Source organism: Pelecanus crispus, chromosome Z, assembly GCF_030463565.1.
Source record: "Pelecanus crispus isolate bPelCri1 chromosome Z, bPelCri1.pri, whole genome shotgun sequence".
Lineage (NCBI taxonomy): Eukaryota > Metazoa > Chordata > Aves > Pelecaniformes > Pelecanidae > Pelecanus > Pelecanus crispus.
In genome coordinates this window covers 39,074,877-39,090,215 of record NC_134676.1, presented here as the reverse complement: position 1 = coordinate 39,090,215, position 15,339 = coordinate 39,074,877, and the positions used below count along the sequence as shown (strand labels likewise).

Sequence of the window (15,339 nt, the reverse complement as noted above, 5' to 3'; positions counted from 1 at the left end):
GTCGCGCCCGGCGCGCACTCTCTCTCCCCTCACTTCCGGCGCGGGGCGGAGGGAGGCGGGCGGGCGGGCAGGGAAGTATCGCGAGAGGAGGGGCGGCGGCGGGCGCAGGCGCAGGCGCACTCCGGCCGGTGGCGGGCGGGGCCGGGGGGGCGAGGTGACCCCCGGCGGGGGGTGGATGCTGCGGGGGCGAGGGGCTGGGCTAGCGACAGAGCCCCCCCCCGGCGTAAGGCGCAGGCAGCTCCCCACCTCCCGCCGGACCACTGTTTGTGTGGGTGCCCTCGCAAGGTACTCCGCGCGTCAGCTCTCGCAGGGAGGGAGGAAAAAGGGCGCTGTGGGATAGTGCGGGTGCCGGCCTGTGGGAAACGGCAGGCTGGGGCTGGGGGTGGCAGTGACGCTGAAAGACCTTTGGAGTGTCCCTGAAGAGGACGCGTGCCTGTCTACCCCCTCTGGGCTCCTCATACGAAAATTAAAAGCACAAGTGCAGCAATTAATGAACCCCAGCTCTTGCTCGGCAGGCCGCAGGCTTCTGCCTGGTTGCTGCCCCATGTTGTAGTGAGGTGGGCACCCAGGCCCGGGCAGCCCCCAGCCACGAACAGCGGGGTGGCTGTGATGGCAAGGGGCGGGAGCCAGAAAGGGAGTTCTGCCAGTACCCCTGCGCCGGAGTAAAGCCACGTTATGCTTCCTGAAAACAAGCACGGGGACCAGCGGTGGGGAGAGAAAAGCAAGGAAGCAAGTTAAGCAATGTCTAGCAACGCGTGAGTCACTAGATACTATATTTTTCTCCCCCAGTAACACACTTTCACCCTGACAACAACTGAGCACATTCTCCTCCACCTGACAAAACTTGTTTGACTGGGTGCTGACACCCTCCCTGTGTCCTGCAGCAAGTCACTGTGCTCTTTTCCAGCTTTGACAAAAGGCAACTCTTACCAGAGGGCCTGCTTTGTAAGGGCCCATCCCCTTCTCAGTTTGCGAACCTGAAGGGCACTGTCCTACATCAGTCTTCTGCCCAAAGTCAGGCAGGAAGTGGCAGTTTTTTAGTAAACCACGTAATGTAACAGCAGAACAGGAAAGAGTTGGTTTTTGGCACACCGACTTTCTCTCTGTGGAAATAGGGGCATCAGCCTCCTAACAAAACACTCTTAATTACTTAGTTTTCTTTACTTTCACACTACTCTTACCCTCTTGCAACTACATTAACTGACTGGACAGTTTTGACTATAAAGGTGTTCAGTGGCAATGCCAGAAGAAAGCACAGACATTATTCCCAGATGGATGGACAAAAGAACCATTGTTGTCAAAAGCACGTTAAATTGTTTCCTAAAGTAGAAAACACTGTGTATGTGACGAAACCAACGTCTAAGTCAATGATACACAGTGTAAAGTCAGAAATTCAGCTCTTAGACTTTGCAGGTTAGAGAGGGAGCAATAGCTCTGTGAGGTAAAAAGTTTGTTCCTACTACATCAGTGTTTATGATTACTACATTGTCATGTTCTTTCCGTTATTTTGGTTTCATGAAGATTAAGAAATCTCCTTCCTGATGACAAACTAATCCTGTAGTTGCATTTCTGTGCTTCTTTTATGTAAGCCATTAGCCCATTAGCCTTCTGTAGAACAACACTTCTATCATCACCGTGTTTCTAAACATATGCAAGACATTTAGCAAGGTTTCCTTCAGCTATGGCAGCCTAAAGTTGCAGTCAGCAGAATGTGACACCACTTCCAGCTTAAGGTAATGACATTTGTTCAGCATTTGAAACTCTGCCAGATGAGATTTACAGCAAATTGTTTAGACTAGCTTTCTGCCCAGTCTTGGAGCAGGGCAAGATAATTTGAATATCAATTTGATCTGGCACGTCTCTTGAGAGACTCATCAGAGCACGCTGTAAAGCAAGAGATGTCTCGTCTTGTGTTTGTCTACATGCATGTAGCAAAGCAGCTGATAAAGTAGTCCCCTTCAGCCACCACCACAAAAGCAGAAGTTCCAGTAAGGTAAGTGAGGGCAACTGACTGTGCCAACATCATTAAGGAAAAAAACAGTGATCTTCTGGTGGACAGCCAAAGAGCTTGCAAGGGAATGGGGATTAAAAACCCATATGCTTGCTCAGCCTGAGTGGTTTGACTGGCATGGAAGCAAAACAACAAGCTCATCCTCTAGGAAGAGAGGACAAGACAGTCAGCAAAGCAGCCAAAGGGTCATTTGGCATTTCAGAGAAGGGTACGAAGGGGCAGTGTAACAGCCCAGGAAATTTGGCTGGAGGTTAGAGCCAGGAATCCTGATTGCCCATTGCAGTTCTCTCTTGGGTTTACTCTATGGCTGGAGGCTGGTGCTTCCATGTTTTTGTCTCTTTCACATCAGCAAAATGTGAATGATGATATTTATAGCTCTTGCAGGTATTTTCTGATGCTCAATTCAGTAACACTTGAAAAATGCAAAGGCATCTAGAAACATTACACACTTTTAACCCCCTTGCTTGTACCTTAGAAAGCCTCATGTGTACAACCGTTACATTCAGTGTACCGATGGCAAGTTTAGACTGTAATTAATTTCATAAAGCCAACAGCGTGAGCATTTCCACGCAATGCCAAAAGCATTAAGCCTGCCCTGTACATCCTTTGTTCACAAAAAGAACCACAGGCTCCTGTCCTGCAGCTCTCCCCAACCACTTTACAGCTAGCACAGCCGTGGCAGTCAAAAGGCTTCTGTCAAGGGCAAACTAGGTTTTTCCTGTCAAGGGCTGTACCACCTTCAAAGCAAAAGCATTCTACCAACAAACCAAAATTGCAGGGGAGTTCTGTAAGCTTTTATTACGGCACCTGAAATACTTTATCTCCCAAAGAGACTCAGAAGAGTTTATTGTATTTTCCCACTAAGGTGAGTTGCTGTAGCAACTGGCAAGAAGACACACAATTTACGCACCACCGGTGAGCCTGGCCAGTTTCTAGAGGCCATCCATGGTATAGCCCAGCCTGCTTCTTTTACTACTTTTTATGGCTGTGGTGTCAATGAATCTTCCCAATCCCTTTTGAACCTGTTGATACTGTCTCTCTCCTATGGCAATAAATCTCAAAAGCTCACTATCTTCTGTGTGAATTACTACCTTCATCAATATAACTGGTCAATCTGTTTTAAGTGAAGGAGGAGTGCCCCCTAAACTAGTACTTGTGCAATTTGGTGAATACTAGTTCTGCATCCACTTGACTCACAACTTCCAAGATTTTCATAGAATCATAGAATGCTTTGGGTTGGAAGGGACCTTTAGAGGTCACCTAGCCCAACCCCCCTGCACTGAGCAGGGACAGCTTTAACTACATCAGGTTGCTCAGAGCCCCGTCCAACCTGACCTTGAATGTTGCCAGGGATGGGGCCTCCACTGCCTCTCTGGGCAACCTGTTCCAGTGCTTCACCACCCTCATTGTGAAAAATTTCTTTCTAATATCTAGTCTAAATCTATTCTTCTTGAGTTTAAATCCATTATTCCTTGTTCTGTCACAACAGGCCTTGCTAAAAAGATTGCCCCCATCCTTCCTGTAGGCCCCCTTTAAGTACTGGAAGGTCGCAATAAGGTCTCCTTGCAGCCTTCTCTTCTCCAGGCTGAACAACCCCAACTCTCTCAGCCTGGCCTCATAGGAGAGGTGCTCCAGCCCTCAGATCATTTTGATGGCCCTCCTCTGGACCTGCTCCAACAGGTCCATGTCCTTCTTGTGCTGAGGGCTCCAGAGCTGGACACAGTACTCCAGGTGAGGTCTCACCAGAGCAGAGCAGAGAGGCAGAATCACCTCCCTCGACCTGCTGGCCACGCTTCCTTTGATGTAGCCCAGGATACGGTTGGCTTTCTGGGCTGTAAGTGCACTTTGCCGGCTCATGTCCAGCTTTTCAACTACCAGTACCCCCAAGTCCTTCTCTGCAGGGCTGCTCTCAATCCCTTCATCCCCCAGCCTGTATTGATATCGGGGGTTGCCCCATCCCAGGTGGGGGATGCACTTGGCCTTGTTGAACCTCATGATGTTCACACAGGCCCACCTCTCCAGCTTGTCCAGCTCCCTTTGGATGACATCTCGTCCTCCTGGTGTGTCAACTGACACACCTAACACACAATTTTGTAAACCTTGACCTTTTTTCCCCTCTGTCTTCTCCAGAATGAAGAGTCCTAACATTTTTACTCTCTCCTCACAAAGTGGCTGCTCCATTCCACTGATCATAGTAGTTGCCCTTCTTTTAACTCCACTATGGACTCCCTCCAGATGTAGAAACTGGAACTGCCCGGTACTGAAAATGTGGGTCCACTGGTTTTACATAGGAGCAAAGTAGCACCAGCTGTCCTGTTCACAGTACCCTTCCATGAGATGCCTACTGTTTCAGAAGGCACTACCTAGCTCAGTCTAATACGAAGTGTTAGTAGCAAGGCCTGTTAAAGCCTTGGGCTGCAAACTGCAAACTTCCAGCTAGATACACTGACTGTATGCTGAACTCCTACTTAGCTTCATGAAGGAAGGCCCTGAAACCAGTGCAAACCAGAAAGATAAGGTAGTCACAAATGTTAGCAGAAGCTGTATCCATTAAAGTAAGAGAAGGAATGTCTTGCCTGGGGACAAAGGATCCAATAAAGAACAAGAAGACCACAGACCCAAATATTGCTATTGGACTGAACCACTGAGTGAGGGAAGGAGAACTTAAATTGTAAGGGTATAATTGCCCAGGGATTTCCTTGTTCAGGGTCCCTCTCCAGAGGCACCCAGCTCAAGCTGTCATCTACCACTGTACCACTCAATAAATCTGCCTGTCATATGTCATGTTGAAGACTGCTTTGGGGAAACCTAGGGTCGAGCCTGGTGGGAGAAAACGTGCCCAAGAGAGAGTAAGTGAGTGTGTGGGGAGTCGAAAGGGGCACCCGTCAGCTCAGTGGAGCTGCCTGCTGTGAAGGGACTTGGGTCCTAGCTGTTAAAAGTCTCAGGTGGTGTGTGTGCAACTACCTGAATGGGGTGTGGACAGTCAGGCAGCAGCTGCTCCTTTAACACTACCTAGTATTTTGATTCAGCTCCACACTGTGGTGATGGTTTCAGAAGAATTGTCTACGATCTCTGCTCTGAGCTGTTAAGTTCAAGTTGCTGAACTGTAAGTTCAGCACCACATATATTTTGATGAATGATTTACACCACAAAGGTATAAATCTATACTGGAGCTCATCTACCCCTCTCACCCATGAAAGGATCTCACAAAACTGAGCTCTTTGCCACCGGACCAATGTTGGACTACTTGAGAAAGCTCAGCATCGTCTGCAAACTTTGGTGATTTTATTGTTCACTCCCTCTTCTGAATCACAGCTAAACTTGCTGAATAAAATCACTCAGGGACTGCCAATACTGAAATTCTTCCTCCTCCTGAGAGGAGCCCATTAAGTCTTAACCCTTCACTTCCTGCACAACAACTGCTGCACAACAGCAACTGGGAGAGAGGAGTGAGAATATGCAAGGGAAACAGCCCTGCAGACACCAAGGTCAGTGAAGAAGGAGTGGGAGGAGGTGCTCCAGGCACCGGAGCAGAGATTCCCCTGCAGCCCCTGGTGAAGCCCGTGGTGTTGTGAGTGAAAAGTGGGTGTGGATTCCTCAGCGACGAAGCACAACACTCAGCAAGTGAAAGCTTTGGCTTTACGGAAAGCGTAGTGTTACCATGATGGCAGCCCTGGGACACCGCCACTCATCAAATGGGGACCCAACACAGTGGAGCCCTGCTTGGGAGTGGTGTTCAAAGGAAGCACTGCAGGGGTGGATAATAAAACTTGCACTGATTAACATAGCATACATATGGAATGTCCTGGTTTGCTCGTTAGCAAACTTGCTGATGTAATGCAGGTGCTTCTGTCCAAATTCTGAGATCCGCAGCTGGCTTTCATGTTGGCACCCATGAAGGGGTGTGTGCAGCTGCAGGGGGGGTAAACTATCCCACCTTACCATGACAAGGAGATAAAACATGCTTGGGACTCTACATACTTGGATGGGGGAGGTAAACTGTCCTGGGTTACTGTAACAAAGTCTTCTTAAGCACTACACATGATGAAGCAGGTTGTCCTCCTGCTACCCATGGAGGACCACAGTGGAGCAGATACCCACCCTTAAGCCCACAGAGGACCCCATGCCAGAGCAGGTATGGATGTGCCCCGAAGCCCACGCAGGAGCAGCTTCCTGGCAGGACCTGTGGACCCATGGAGAGAGAGGAGCCCACGCTGGAGCAGGTTTGCTGGCAGGGCTTGTCACCCTGCAGGGGTCCCACGCTGGAGCAGTTTGTGAAGAACTGCAGCCTGTGGAAAGGATGCACACTGGAGAAGTTCGTGGAGAACTCCACACTGGAGCAGGGGAAGAGTGTGAGGAGGAAGGAGCTGCAGAGACAACATGTGATGAACTGACCACAACCCCGATTCCCCATGTGCCGCTCGGGGGTAGGAGATAATTCGGGAGTGAAGTTGAGCCCAGAAAGAAGGGAGGAGTCTGTTTTGCCTGTGACAGTAATTGCTGAGTGATCTCTCCCTGTCCTTATCTCGACCCACAAGCCTTTCATCGTATTTTCTACCCCCTGTCCACCTGAGGAGGGTGAGTGATAAAGCAGCTTTGGTGGGCACCTTGTGGGTAGCTAAGCTCAACCCACCACAGCCATCCAAGTATTAGCTAATCTGTTAAGTTACAACCCTTCCAAAGGGAAATAAAAACAAAAACACAGTTTAAAGTCAGACAGTCCATCACTGCGTTTGAACAAATGCAATTTGAAGTATTTGTACTGCAAAATAATAATACAAAATAATATTTGCAATTACTTTGTTTTAAACACAGTTTTACACAGCTCTAATCTGTTTAAGACCTGTTTCTTATATACAGGTTTAGGACTTTTAACACTGTTAACAGTAAAGCACTACATTTCAATCACCATGATCAGTTCAGTTGACACATAGTAAGTAATACAGTCCATCCTTTGCTTTTAATATTGGTAGCTTGATTTTCATTCTGGCTGATAAAAATGTAAGAGATTGTATAGAAAATGTAAGAGTTAATACATTACTTATTCAGCAACTAAAGATGATTCAAATTCCCAGTTTCCTAGTTTATCTAAATATATATACACACAAATCCTATAACAAAGTTTTAACATACATTTAGCATACCTGCTTTCTGAACAATTTAATTACTATAATTTCAACCTGAGCTATGAGAATTAACAAGAATTATTGCTTCCTTCCTCCTCCCTGAAGCATTTATTGTCTAGTGGTCTGTGCCATCCCAGTAATCAGTCTTTGCACAATAAATGTACTTAATCTTTTGTTAGCAACGCATCTGCCTTCTCTCTGACATCTTATTCCCCCATCTTTTTCCAACAACCTTCAGGTTTGCTTCGTTTTTTTCTAAAATATCTATTCCCAACTGCTCCAATCAATAGACAACATACAAATTACTTGACAAACACCACACAGGTACTTAATAAATCTAAATAAGTTCAGTTCTGATGTGTTCAGTAACAGCTTCAGTTACTGAATAAGCAGTGTAACAGCTTATACAATCTTAAACTTACTATTGCCTCAGCATATAGGTAGTTCCTCTAACCATGTTTATCAGTGATTAGAAGCTCATAAAAATATTAGAGGTAATCACTATCATATGCAATTTCAAATTGCATTCATCCATGTTCAAATACGCTTATTAATCCAACAGAACTGCATCTTTATAGTTTAGTTTTGTACACAAAAATATGTTTATATTCTTTAAAATTGTCATGGTTTAACCCCAGTTGGCCATTAAGCAGCACACAGCCACTCGCGCACCCTCCTCCCACCCAGGAGGGATGGGGTAGAGAATCAGGAAAAAAAAGAGTAAAACCTGTGGGCTGAGATAAAGGCAGTTTAATAGGACAGCAGAGGAAGAGAAAATAATAATGACAATAAAGGAATATACAAAACAAGTGATGCACAATGCAATTGCGCACCACTCGCTGACCGATGCCCAGCCAGTCCCCAAGCAGCGACCCCTGCCCCCTGGCCAACTCTCCCCAGTTTCTATACTGAGCATGACATCATATGGTATGGAATAGCCCTTTGGTCAGTTTGGGTCAGCTGTCCTGGCTGTGCCCCCTCTCAATTTTTTTTGTGCACCTAGCAGAGCATGGGAAACTGAAAAGTCCTTGACTAGTGTTAAGCACTACGTGGCACAACTAAAACATCAGTGTGTTATCAACATTATTCTCATCCCAAATCATAAACACAGCACCAGCTACTAGGAAGAAAATTAACTCTATCCCAGCTGAAACCAGGACAAAAATGTATGCATTCATAAAGCATTACAGATCAGCCAAAGCATGACGGATTGAAGAAATTCTAAGAGAGTAATTCACTGTTGATACTACTCAACAATATCTGAGGCTTAGAGAGTTAATAGTAATTTGTGTTGTATGAACTAGTATTATTGACATACACATAACATCTGCTCAGTTGGTTGGCTTGCCAAGTATGAGTGTCTTGGGGTTTTCAATTTGTATCAAATGGAACCCAGGCTTTCTACATTATCATGCTGTGACCTGCTGACCTAAAATAAAAAGTACACATTTAACTTGCAGTGTCATTTCTCTGTTTGAACATGACATCATTGTATATTAGAAACTAATACCACCAACACATCTGCTTTCATTGATGTTTTGCCCCATATTCCTTCTGTTCCCTTTTTTTAAAAATTATTTTATCATTAGATAACAGTGGATTCACCTATTATTTCAGAACATCCAATTTCAAGGAACTTGAAGTTATAGCTTATGATGACTTAGAGTAACAGGCACATGTATAAGGACTGTAATACATACATATGGGGAGATAAAGATCTAAATAATCTTTGCAGTATTTTCATATAAAAGGATTAGCTTCTTGTTAACTTGGAATGGGATAAGGAGATTCAATTCCCAGTAAAATTACTTACTTCCTTCCCTCAGCTTTTTTAATTCCTGTATTATACCACTATACACACAGGATAAAAGCTCCTCTTGGGATTTTGTTCCATCCAAATAAACTAAGAAAGACAAAAGAAAATGTTTTCATGAGTTCTACACCAGTTATCTGTAATAGCAATTGGTGAAGTTTTCAGTATTCCTATAGGTGCTATAAGAGATGAAAAAATAAAAAGCAAGAACAGTACCTCCCTTTTTTCTTTCCCAAATTCATTTCACATGTTAAAAAACAACATAATGGAAAAGTATTCTAGTTAAGAATTAATTTACAAATTTTGTGATATAAAAGTCTCCATAAGGGTAGTGGTATTAGCATTAGGGCAGTAAAAGGATGGAATAATTCAGCAGAAAGGTTCCTATGCAGTGGAAGACCTCAGGTTCTTCCTCAGCTTCAGGGTTTGAGCAAGTCAAGGAAGGGCACTGCAGTTCCCATTCTCACTGCACAGCAAGAACCAGTGCCCTAGTCTTCGTGCTGACGAAGCAGCCACCTGACTTTTCTTTTCTCTGGCCCCCCACTCCAGAAGTAGTCAGTCCAAGAGCTGTACAAGTGTGAACATCACATGAGCTCATGGCAGCGTCCCATCAGCTGTCTCAGCTTTGACACTTCTCATGCAAGACTGGTGACTGTAGTGTGTACAAAAAGCACCTAGGAAGTATCTTCAGCTTATTATAGGACTTCAGCCAGGATTTTAATTCTGTGCTGAAGAATTCTGCCAGTGCATCAGCTATCGTCTCAGAAGCTTCCTATTTAGCCATATGCACATATGCACACAGGCACACACAAACTAGCTTGTTAAATGGACTTAATTAGCAATCAGAACATTTCTATTTTTAACTTCATAATTTTCCTTATTAAAAAAACCCCAAACCCAAAACCATACAGAATTGAAAAATAAACAAACAAAAGGTCCAAACCTACTGCCCAAGTGCCACAAAAATATTTGAAGAAAATTCTCTCCCATGCAAAAAAACCCGCAACCCAACACAAACTGCACAAGTGCCACACTTAAGCATTTTGTAAGTTTAAATTTAAGGATACCATACCAATGTTACTTGCATTCTCTTCCAATTCATTTTTATATTTCACATACATAGGCCACACGTGTCCATCGAAGTACCCCGGTGTATCTGCTGGCTGATAGACTCTGGTGCTACACAAAAATATATTTGCTTTCCCATGCAAGTTTTACATTTTTCCCCTAGTGTCAGATGGCTTAACATGAGCGCTATCCAAAATAAAAACAGGCTGGCAGGTTGCATAACTGTACGTGTAAGGAGGCTCCTTTGTTTTAATATAATCTGTGATATGAACTCTTGCTAGCTTACACCTATTTCTGCTGATAAAAGTACAATTAAGATGAGGAAAAGGGATTTTTTTTTTAATGGAAAAAGGTATTACATATAAACTAAGCTGTACTGAAAGTGTTACCAAAACAAATTACTTCTTTTTTTTTTTTTATAGGGTATATGGATTTCTGAAGTTTTAAATGAGTAGTGGTTTTGTCTAGTCACTTCCAGCCCGGACACTAAAGTCCTTTAAGGGTGAGTCTAGTGAGAAACCAAGAAAGTGGAATCATCCAAAGCCAGCTGAATAAAGGATTTCTTCACTCAGTCAGCAGATTCTGACTTTGTGCACATGTATTGCTCCGAGCACACAGTATTGCTCCAAATTTGGAGGCAAGTCAGACACTGGCTCAGTAATCTAAATCCGATATACAGTACAACTAATGCACAGTCTAAACCACATATGAACATTGTTACTTTAACAATAATCGTCATGCAGCTGTATTCAACCAAGGACAAGACTGCTTAGTATTTTTTTAACTGTTTCTCATTTCAGACATGATTTAAGTTCAGTATGCAGTCAATAATCTAAATTATTTATCTAGACAACAAATTCTCTTTTCAGTGTTTGTAAAACATTTAACATTTTAATACCCCTGTGCTCTAAAATGCAAGCCCTGCCCCCCCAAACCCACACACCTCTGCATGCTTTTGTTAATGTTGGTTAAATACCCACACAGTCTTCCCTGGGTATCACAGAGGACAGATGATCTTAACAGCTTACATTTGGCAAGCACTGAAGAAAAGCTAGTACAAAAGAAACACTCCAGGTTAGGGGGTACAGTGACCCTCTGTGAGCAATAACTGAATAATCTTACCTCCTTCTCCTTTTGCATTCTTCATAAGGAAGGGTCAAAAAATATCTTCTATTCCATAGTTCATTAAGCGGCCTAAGATAATAATATATTTAGTCTCCCTCTTCTGTTATAGGGCAGCTTTTAATATACCAGGTCACATATTACTGCTTACTCATAATTGTATAGCAGAAAGCCTTCAACAATCAAAATATAAACATCATCTGTATTTTTCAGATTGTCACACGTATTTTGCGGCTGTTCGGTCACAACACCTGAGCTTGCTGGGCTTTTCATCCAATTGCGAATACTTTCCACCATTTCATCCATATAGAGGGCATCAAGTACTAGATGAAAACAGAAAGTTAGGCACCCCTTAAAAACAGAGAATAAAAAAAACCCAAAGAACTGTTAAGTACCCCTAGGTTAATCAGTAACAATCAAATAAGCTACATTCAAGTCTAAATGAAAGGGAATGGGATTACCCCCAAAATTCTCTCTCACACATGTAAGTAGTTCCATATTTGCAATTGGTGATACCCTGAAACTAAAGCTTTCCCCAGGACTGGGTTATTTCTCGTGAGTGTGGTTTCTCTGAACTCTGTGGCACCAAAAAGTGTGTGAACTCACTTCACAGTCTTTCCCTTGAAAACAGAAACTGCAGGGACTGTTCTCCTATTACAAAACTTGTAAAAACTTACTTACCCTGAGACCTCCACCCTTCTGCCAATCATCACTGACACAGGTGAAGGGAGGGAGCGCTGAAAATTTTTTGCTTTGGGTTTTTATTGGGTTTCAGGCATTTGGAGGGTGGGGATGGATAGACTGGATTGAAAGGAGGATGGCACATAAAGAAAAACTGCACAATGTAGCACCTGTTTTTGTCTGTAGACATGTAAGAACATATTGAGTAAGTACTGCGTGGTAGAGAGAAGTCAGCCTTTGGATAACATAAGAGCAAATGCATTTTAGAGGTGCTTTTCAGAGCAGCATTAAACCCAGATGTTTGAACCAGAATGTCCAACTTATCCCTCCAGCTTCACATTCCAGTTTCATGAAGTCTAGAAGTTGAGCCAAAGACTGCATAGCTGATAAGAGTCAGTTTTCAGATACAGTTTGAAGTTCTAGCCAACATTCCCGAGTAATACATTTTGTGATCACCAAGTATCAACAGAGATTAGCTAATAATCAACTGTTCACAACTCGATATGACCTAAACCAAAGCAGTGGCCTAAAGTGAATCTGGATCTAGAAGTTTGTAAGAATAAATTGACACATTGAGCCAGCATTAACCATGAGCTTCAAAACATTTGGTCTCTATGTAATATCTGATGTGAAATAAAGGTGTCAGGATCAGACCCAAGTTTTGACCAACTTGGAATATGACAATGAAAGAGACTCAATGGTAATATCCCATGAGTTCATTATCAAACTGGGGAAAAAAAAAAATTCCATCATTACATAGAAAGTGATGAGGGTAAGCTTATGCCAGCACTGCAAGCCAAGACTTTCAACCATTTGCTATTGCACCAGATGCAACTGTAGAAATAGAGGAAAAGATTAAAAAGAGAAAAGGAATGGTCAAGCACTAGCTTGAGATATTTACTAGTTCAGCAAGTTTTCTTATTTATCTCAGTGAGCTGAGAGAAACTGAGCAAAGGATTGCTCTTAACCACTTGTTTACTGCCTTGTTCAGAAGGGAAGAGGGGCACGGGGGTGGAGGGGAAGAGGCGTTGAAGCTCAGCACAACAGTTTCAGTACAATGTTCAAAAGCAACGTATCAAAGAGAACAAGTCTCATGAGGAGCGGCTGAGGGAACTGGGGTTGTTTAGTCTGGAGAAGAGGAGGCTGAGGGGAGACCTTATCACTCTCTACAAATACCTGAAAGGAGGTTGCAGTGAAGCGGGTGTTGACCTTTCCTCCCAAGTAACTAGTGATAGGACGAGAGGAAATGGCCTCAAGTTGCACCAGGGGAGGTTTAGATTGGGTATTAGGAGAAATTTCTTCACCAAAAGAGTGGTCAAGCATTGGAACAAGCTGCCCAGAGAGGTGGTGGAGTCCCCATCCCTGGAGGTGTTCAGAAAATGTGTAGATGCTGCACTTTGGGACATGGTTTACTAGGCATCATGGTGTTGGGCTGACAGTTGGACCGACGATCATAGAGGTCCTTTCCAACCTTAGTGATTCCTAGTTTTACTTTCATTGAAAATAATCCAGCCACCAAGGCAGAAAACATGAAATTAATTATTACTTGATCCTTAATTGGTTTAGTGGTGGAGTTGGTAGTGTTAGGCTAATGGTTAGAATTGATGATCTTAAAGGTCTTTTCCAACCTAAACGATTCTATGATTCTATGAAAGTTACTGACCATCGTATAGCTTAAATCCACGTTCATCTGTTTCTACTTCAGACTCTGGCTGAAGGGGAAAAAAAAAAGAATATTTTCAATGCTACTTTTATGACCACTTTCACAGATGTATACTCTTCAGTTACAAACATAAGGGTTATACACCTTTGTATCCCAATTGATTAAATTTATCCTCAAAATTAAACTGCTGTGTACAACTTTTAAAATACAGTACAAACACTTTATTTAATCTAGAACAACAAATTCTCCAAATCATACCTCGTAAGTTCATTAGAGCTTTACTTCAGAAATAAGAACTGCATCACTCTCCTTAACAAACAACTGATGTCAATGCAAAAGCTGTTTTTCTGTTTTGATTTGGGAAACAAAGAACTACCTATTGCTGTATGGGTGTAGGCATAACACAACAATATCATTAACTTCATTAGCCCAAAGTATCTTGAAAAATGCATCCAACATACACCCGTTCCTTATGTTAAAAGGTTAGCAAAGAAGAGTAAACTTTTTGCTGAGTATACTCAGTAGTTTTGGCCACTGTAAGTTCAATTACCCCCGTGCTCACTTTATTTCTCTTTCTCAGGAAGTTACCATTATTTTAAGCAGCATCAATTTTAAAAGTTTATCAATAGGAGAACTGAACAGAGAAGAAATGGTACTAAAATCTACTCAAGCCTACTTTTACCTATCAGGTCTTTCCATCAATACTGTTACCTTAAAGAAGTCATCTTGAGAGATTATATCACAGTTGGGAAGCATTTTCTTAAGCTTTTCTGCCAGCGTTGTTTTCCCCCCATTTGTTACGCTGAGTTAGAAAACATAGTAAAAACTGCATCAAGACAAAAATCTATCTTTAAAACATAGTAAAAACCGCATCAAGACAAAAATCTATCTTTTAAATATATGTACAAGCTCTCACACACATTTCTATATAGTTAAGGTAAAACACAATCCAAAACCCCCAGAAGTCTATTCACATCAAATACTCTCTACATTTTCTGTCAGGTTCTGACAGCTTTCAGACACTAAATCTAGCAGTGCCAAGAAACAGGTTAGAGAGAGGTGGTGCCAGATGTCTCCAACAGAGACAGGAACAATTTCTTAAGAGCTACATGCCATAAAATGAGCCAATTATATGTTGTATTTGTAATCTATTTTTTAAAAATATCCATTCATAAATAGAAATGACATCACTTCATTCTGAAAGGAAGGCCAGTCTTGAGCTGTAGAGGAAATTTAATTTGCTAATACTTACCCTCCAAGGCCAATAATCAATACTTTCATAGTTTGTTTTCTCCTCAGTTCTTCCTTTTCACTGTCAAAGATAGTAGCCAGTGAAAACTCTTAATTCAGCAACATGAAAAGCAGCTACTGTATTAAGAAACACCAATTATAGATAAGAGTTATTTTCTGTCTTTTTTTTTCTTTTTGCAAAGCTACTGTCAGAACCTCCACTGCCTGTTCTAATGCTAACAAAAAACCTGCAACGTGCATGCCACATCACAGATTTCAATGTATTTTACCTTAGACAGTGTTATAATCATTTGGGGAGAACTGTGAGAGACTCAGTTCTATCAATATTAATACCACAGAAGTCCCTAAAGAAAAGCACGATCACTAGCTCAAGCATTAATGGTATAAAAAAGATGAAGTAAACAGAAGCTGTGGTGGCAAAATGAACAAAAACCTTAAAGACGAACTCAGTGATGTGCTGAGGAGAAAGATGCTTTAAAAATTTAATTAAAGGTTATAACAAAGAGGATGAGCGAGGGGAAGAATGTTAGTTTTCAGCTCCAGTTTACCATCCAGTGCCTGCAAAGGTATGGTGTAGCAGAAGGACAGGCAGTAATTGGGCTGC

General features: G+C 42.7%; 1 protein-coding gene across 1 annotated transcript; it reads right to left on the bottom strand.

The window, feature by feature from the left end:
* Window positions 1–8,538: 8,538 nt before the first annotated feature.
* On the bottom strand, window positions 8,539–14,804 carry NMRK1 (nicotinamide riboside kinase 1). Its single transcript, XM_009481695.2, has 8 exons — window positions 14,737–14,804; window positions 14,196–14,286; window positions 13,485–13,533; window positions 11,292–11,463; window positions 11,141–11,212; window positions 10,023–10,129; window positions 8,951–9,040; window positions 8,539–8,566 (listed from the first exon to the last, which is right to left on the bottom strand). Exons 1-8 carry the CDS (start codon window positions 14,763–14,765, stop codon window positions 8,547–8,549), a joined length of 630 nt encoding a protein of 209 aa, XP_009479970.1. The 5' UTR covers window positions 14,766–14,804; the 3' UTR covers window positions 8,539–8,546.
* Between the last annotated feature and the right edge of the window lie 535 nt (window positions 14,805–15,339).

Excerpts from the sequence above, each read along its gene's own strand:
- NMRK1 (XM_009481695.2), bottom strand. The coding sequence starts at position 14,765 with ATGAAAGTATTGATTATTGGCCTTGGAGG. Across the intron at positions 14,287-14,736 it reads TTGATTATTGGCCTTGGAGG|CGTAACAAATGGGGGGAAAA; the intron begins GTAAGTATTAGC and ends TTTCTAACTCAG. Across the intron at positions 11,213-11,291 it reads TTTCTGCTATACAATTATGA|GCCGCTTAATGAACTATGGA; the intron begins GTAAGCAGTAAT and ends TTATTATCTTAG.